The sequence below is a fragment of the Empidonax traillii genome, unplaced genomic scaffold (assembly GCF_003031625.1).
Source record: "Empidonax traillii isolate 1590-97213 ecotype Southwest subspecies unplaced genomic scaffold, ASM303162v1 scaffold1742:size73712, whole genome shotgun sequence".
Taxonomy (NCBI): domain Eukaryota; kingdom Metazoa; phylum Chordata; class Aves; order Passeriformes; family Tyrannidae; genus Empidonax; species Empidonax traillii.
Genome location: NW_020956935.1, coordinates 13,780 through 19,741, shown reverse-complemented (window position 1 = coordinate 19,741; position 5,962 = coordinate 13,780). Strand labels below are relative to the sequence as shown.

The 5,962-nt window shown below is 44.1% G+C and overlaps 1 protein-coding gene across 1 annotated transcript; it reads right to left on the bottom strand.

Annotated features, from left to right (window-relative positions):
• Window positions 1-756: 756 nt before the first annotated feature.
• Window positions 757-5,627, bottom strand: CUNH10orf88 (chromosome unknown C10orf88 homolog). Its single transcript, XM_027908535.1, has 6 exons — window positions 5,580-5,627; window positions 5,279-5,470; window positions 4,197-4,269; window positions 3,457-3,663; window positions 2,270-2,742; window positions 757-1,306 (listed from the first exon to the last, which is right to left on the bottom strand). Exons 2-6 carry the CDS (start codon window positions 5,386-5,388, stop codon window positions 1,078-1,080), a joined length of 1,092 nt encoding a protein of 363 aa, XP_027764336.1. The 5' UTR covers window positions 5,389-5,470; window positions 5,580-5,627; the 3' UTR covers window positions 757-1,077.
• Window positions 5,628-5,962: the final 335 nt, after the last annotated feature.

The following is a 5,962-nucleotide window of genomic DNA, read 5'->3' as shown; positions in this document are numbered from 1 at the left end:
CTACTTGAGGAGATTTTTGCATTTGTGTCAACTCCTATGCAGATTTATCACCTGAAGAGGGAATAAACAAAAATTGTGAGAAAAAAAAAAATCTACAAATTAACAGCATTGGAAACCAACACCACTTGAGTAAATATTTCAACTTCTCTTATAATAAAAAAAATATCCAACAAACACCAAATTAAAAAACCTCTCAACTTAGTACTCTTTTTTAACTCTGAGTTGAAAAAGAGTATGTGTCTACCTCAGAGTGTTTCTTAGAAAGCATGTAAAACCAAATTTTTACAGGTATAAAGTACAAGAAATTACAATCCTTTTTTCTTAAAAAGACCCAACCAAACAACCAAAAAAAACAACCAAAACTTTTTATCTTCTCCAATCACTTTGAAACCGCTCCTGGCAGGAGTTCAGCTGAGGGACAACTGCAAGATGTCTGTTCAAAGCAAACTCTACTCTCTTCCCAATCTGCTCCTGAGTTACAACCCTCAAGACGTGACAGTCTCCTTAAAAGACATCAGTTTTCCTGGAGAAGAAAATATTAGGCAGACTAAATAAAGATATTCAATTCTACATGTCTGTGCTGCTTGTTGAGTCAAAGTATCCCCATTTTATTCCCAAATGTCTTTGCACCCAACTTAGGGTTTTACCACAAAGCCCCCCCAGAGTTCAAGTTAAATGCTGCAGCCCAGAATCAAAGAGCAACAAAAAGAATGAAGTTTGAAGGCTGACCTTCCAAAAAAAAGTGAACTGATTCTGTGCAGGTAAAAAAGATATGCAGTAACTCAGTTTATTCAGAGGTCAAACTGAAACTGGGGGACTGTTCATATGGCTTTCAGCACGTGTTCTTGAAATAAATAAGCCACAAAGGGCATACAAAACTCTCATATTTAGGAAAAAAACACACATTCCTAAGATCTTTCATAAAACTAACAACTGTGTGCAACAGTGGGTAGAATTACAGTAACAAAATGCAAGTTAACAACACTGAGGTTTCCTTACAGCTGTAAATTCATAAATACTAAGCTTTGTAAATGTAATTGCCCTTAAAATATTTACACTGAAATCCTACATCTCTGTTCATCTCTCTCCATTGGAAAACCCTTCGTTAGAATCATAGTGTGCTTGTGAAATTTTGTTTGGCTTCGAGTTCTGAACCAAGTCCATCAAGAGAACCATTTTATTGTCTATGTGTGCCTGAAGAGCCTGGATTTGCTGATCAATATAGTCCATTAGCTTTTTCTCCATCAGATCCATATTTTTGGAGATGATCTTCTCCAAATAGGAGCAAATAGGCTGTTGTTCCACTCTGTAAAAAGAGCAAATATAAGAGTTAAATATAACCTATTTCTTAATGACAAGGAGCATATTAGAGATTTGGGCACTTGAACTTCTTTTAAATGTAAAATCTCATTTATTAGGCAATAAACTATATTTATGAGCACAATAAAATACTCTGCCTACCACATTTTAAATTTCTTTTTTTTTTTCATAAACATTCTACAGTATATAGTCATCTTCCGTCAACCTTATTTTTTCAAAGGCTCAAGGATGCATTACAGAGCTTAGTTAGACAAAACAAAACCCACACAACTCAACAGTACACACAGAGTTCAAATCCTGTCAGCATGGCACACTTTGTCCTTCTCAGCAGAAGTGCTTCCAGAATTATCCAAACTATGCAACTCTTTGGTTTGGACTGCATTCTTCAAAAACACTGCGTTCTTTCAGGAGCTGGAGATATTCAGGCTCTATTGCAATCCCAATTCCTACACAACATTCCCATATCTCACAATTTCCACTATTGTTCCTTAGGTATCAAAGTCTGCTCCAGAAATGCCAACAAAGGAGTAGGAACAGGTACACATCAAGTACAGCAAAAAGGTTGGGTCACATTGTGGGGGAAAAGGAAGACACAGGGATTTGGGAGGTAGAAAGAGTCAAAATGTAAATGTAGTGAAAGACAAGAAAGGCAAACTACACGTGTATGGAAATGCAGGAACATACTTTTTAAAAATTGTAAGAGGTGAAACGGAGGTAAAAGACAAACAGTTTAGTAGCAACAAATGATGTGATTTGTTCTGAAAAAACTCCCACGTTCAAGCAGCCCGTCTGAAAAATTGTAACCACACTCATTGCCACACAGCCTTTAAAACCACATACCATTTCAGATTTGCTGCTGTTGAAGAGAATAAAATTACTCATTTTGCTTAAACCAGCCAATAAATACAGTAAAGCTACTACTTTCAGAAGTATCACAAACTCAACTCACCCAACACACTGAACGCCTTCCTCTTTAGCCACTGAGTTTTTCCTGAGCTGCCTCTCTCCATCCTTTAGCCGGAGGTGACTCACCTGACTGCATAAGTTTTGAAGAAAGGGAAGAAGCACCTGTGGGTTGGCTACATTTGGGCTTTCACCCGCTTGTTCCTGCACATGCAAAGATCCCACGACTTTCAAATCGTTTCTGAGGTCAACTGCATTTTGCTGGGCAGCAAGTCTGATTTCAGAGTCAAAAGCGTTCCCTCTCTCGGGTACCTCTGTGTTCAGATCACGACTTATTTTTAGGTCTTTATAGACTGTTTCACTTGTTAAATGATTTTTAAGGGGCAGAGGTTCACTGGCTGAGTGACTCGGGGATGACTGGACAGCTGCGCTGCGCAATCCATCTATTGCACGGTCACCTCCAAAGTCGGAATTCTTCCCCAACAGCCAACTAAGTTTGTCTCCAAGAGGTAAACTGTTCTGATGGGAAGAAAAATAACACAATTAATAATACTGAAATAGCCTGGAAATTATACAGTAATACCAATAGATATAACTCAATATTCTACTAGTGTGATGTAAAGATTTTAAAAGCAGTTCTGAATTACATTCTTATGGAAAAGCACAGGAAGATGTTTTTGCTGTACATATGATGTGTTAGTTATCTTGTCATTCTCTAAGAAAAGAGCTTTACTGGCTTTTTAACACAGTGTGTCCCCAGGACTGAACATTTTTAACATCATATGGATTCGGGATTCTGTTGGAACAGTTCACTCCACAGGATCAGGATCTCAGTCAAGTAAATGCTCTGTAAGAGCACGTTCCCTTTGATTGAAGGTGACATAATGACCGTAAAGGTCAAAACCAGGCCATCTACCTACATCCTAAACATTCCAGGGAATGTGCCCACCATCCTTGACAAGCAGTCACAGTGAAGTTTAATATAATAATGAAGAGTTATTAACTCTGGCCTTGGTGTGTGCACAGTGATTCCTGGAGCACACAATCTCTCCTCACTGCACTCACGCGAGTGGCAACAGCTAAACCAGGATTAAAGTGGCAGAAAGTGTGGGTTAAAAACAAACAAACAAACAAACATCAAATCTTTTTCACTGTATCAATTTAGAACATTCTTAAGCTGGAAAGGTCTCAGGTCAGTAGTGTTCATGCTCACAGAAGAGCACAGTGACTTACCTTCTGCTGACATCGGACCATGTCCATGAGCTGCTGAGCACCTGGAGACAACTTGGATCCCATGGATTCCATTATAGTTTGCACTCTGTCTAGATCTATGCTCGAGCCTAGTGAGGGAAAATCAGTTGCTAGTTTTGCAGACACTGCTTTCACTTCTACAATTATTTTACTGATGAGTACTCTCTGTGTCTCACCAAAGGAGAGCAGCTATTGCAAGAAGAAACAAAAAATATTTTGGTTAGAAAAAAAAACCCCCCACAGTTTCAATTTCTTTGTACGTAGGGGACAGTGCATTTGAGTCTTGGGGGAAATTATGCTGAACTCTTTTCCAGAGAAATTCAGCCCATTTCTCCTTGCTATTATTCCCCAGAAAATTCTGACTGGAATGGAGGTGCCTGAGTGCCCCAAAGATAAATCAGGCCTTGATCTTCTAAGCATGTAAGAGTAGTGGCCATATGATTTTCAAAAGCTTATCTAACCACATCAGAATTAACAGTTCTAATTACAGATCTGCAGTTTACCTGATTTATGATTTTTTTCCTCTAATATAAAGTTTTCATGAAAACTGAGATACAAATTCAGAAGAACTCTGCTATCAAGACAAAGTACCAACTAACAGATTTTTAGGTTGTTAGTTGAAGGGTATAAAAGCCAATAATTTGATGAAGAGCCATGCAATTTAGTCAATTCAGGGACTAAAAACACCAAGGAAAATAAAACAATTGTGTTTAATTCCTTACCTTAATTCTACAGGAGGGTGAAGGGCATTCAAACTTATGGTACTTGTGGTATAAAGTAACCTCTTCGGTTTCACTACAAAAGTAAAATAAATGAGCTGTGACATCAATACACAAAGTACTGCTGTTATTTGTAGAAACAGACTATATTGGTGAATATTTAGGTAAGAAACAAGACTGACCCAACATATTTCTAATGCTGTTTTAATGTTTCTAATAGTTTTAGTTTCTAGGTTTGAGCACCTTTTTTGTTTCCAAAGGCAGTTTTAATGCTTACATGCAACTTGTGATGAATCTTACGGAATACGTACATAAAAAAATTAGTTGTACGTGTACACGCACTATGTACTAGAGAAGCTTTTGAGGCTCACTATATTCTTCACACACCTTCCCTGAGGCTCTGGGTCCTCTGTTTTCTATTTAGCTAATTAAGACGTGCCATGTAATGACTTACAAACAAAATAGAAACGTTGGTTTATTCCCCCCGGCAAAGTATGGAAGGAAGTATCGAAGGGGAAAACAAAACTTTCTTTTTTTCCTCTCTTTTTCCTTAAAGTGTGGGATGACTACTTATTAAAGACACAAGAGATCTTTCCCTAAATCACAGAATGGTTTGGGTTTGAAGGGACTTTGAAGACCATCTAGTTCCAACTCCCTTGACATGGGCAGGGACACCTTCTGCTAGCCCAGGTTGCTCCAAGCCCCGTCCAACCTGGCCTTGGACACTTCCAGGGATGGGGCAGCCACAGCTTCTCTGGGCAACCTGTGCCAGGGCCTCAGCACTTTCGCACGAAGGATTTCTTCCTCATATCTAATCTAAACCTGTTCTCTGTCGCTGGGAAGCCACTCCCTTTTGTCCTGCCACTCCGTGCTTTTATAGCCTCTCTTCATCTCTCTTGACGGCACAACTAGGTCACCTCAAGCCTTCCCTTTTGCAGGCTGAACAACCCCAATTCCCTCACTCTTTTTAAAAACATCGTGTCTTTCACAGCAGGAGCCCCTGACAGAGATACACACACACACTCAAAATACGAGGCTGCCTGGGGGCCGTGAGCACCCCCGTCCCCCCCGTGCCCCGTACTCACCCCGTGTCCGGGCGGTGTCCGCGGCTCTGTCCCCGCCCGGTGCCGCAGTACTCCTCTCCCACGTACACCTCCATGTTGCGGGCCTGGCTCAGGATCCCCACGGACACCATCGCGGCGCCGGGCCGGCACTCCAGCCGCAGCTCGCAGGGCTCCTGCCCGCGCTCCTGCCGCTCCACCACCACGGGCTCTCCACTGCGAGGGGGGAAAAAACCCCACATGGAAACCACAGGTGTTGCCCCGCCAGCCCCGCCGCCGCCCGGCCCCGCCCGACGCCCCCTCAGCCCGCCCGCCTCCCCCTCACCCGGGCTCGCCGTCCGCGGGGCCCCGCCGCACGCACAGCGCCCGGGACAGGCCGCCCGGCGCCGCGCAGGGCCACGAGCACCGCGCCCACACGCAGCGCGGGCCCCGGGCTGCTCCTTCCTCCTCCTCCTCCTCCTCCTCTGGCTCCGGCTCCTCCGGTCCCGGCGGGGCCGCGCGGCCGCTCCACATCGCGGGGCCCGGGGCGGCGGGAGCGGCGGGAGGAGCGAGCACCGACCGGCCCTCAGCGGGAACGCGCATGCGCCGCCCGCGGGATCCGCGCGTGCGCGCCGGGAGAGGCACCCCTGGAGGGCGGGGGGGGGGGGGGGGGGGGGGGGGGGGGGGGGGGGGGGGGGGGGGGGGGGGGGGGGGGGGGGGGGGGGGGGG

Excerpts from the sequence above, each read along its gene's own strand:
- CUNH10orf88 (XM_027908535.1), bottom strand. The coding sequence starts at position 5,388 with ATGGTGTCCGTGGGGATCCTGAGCCAGGCCCGCAACATGGAGGTGTAC. Across the intron at positions 4,270-5,278 it reads GGACACCGCCCGGACACGGG|TGAAACCGAAGAGGTTACTT; the intron begins GTGAGTACGGGG and ends TTACTTTTGTAG. Across the intron at positions 1,307-2,269 it reads GAAGGCGTTCAGTGTGTTGG|AGTGGAACAACAGCCTATTT; the intron begins GTGAGTTGAGTT and ends CTCTTTTTACAG.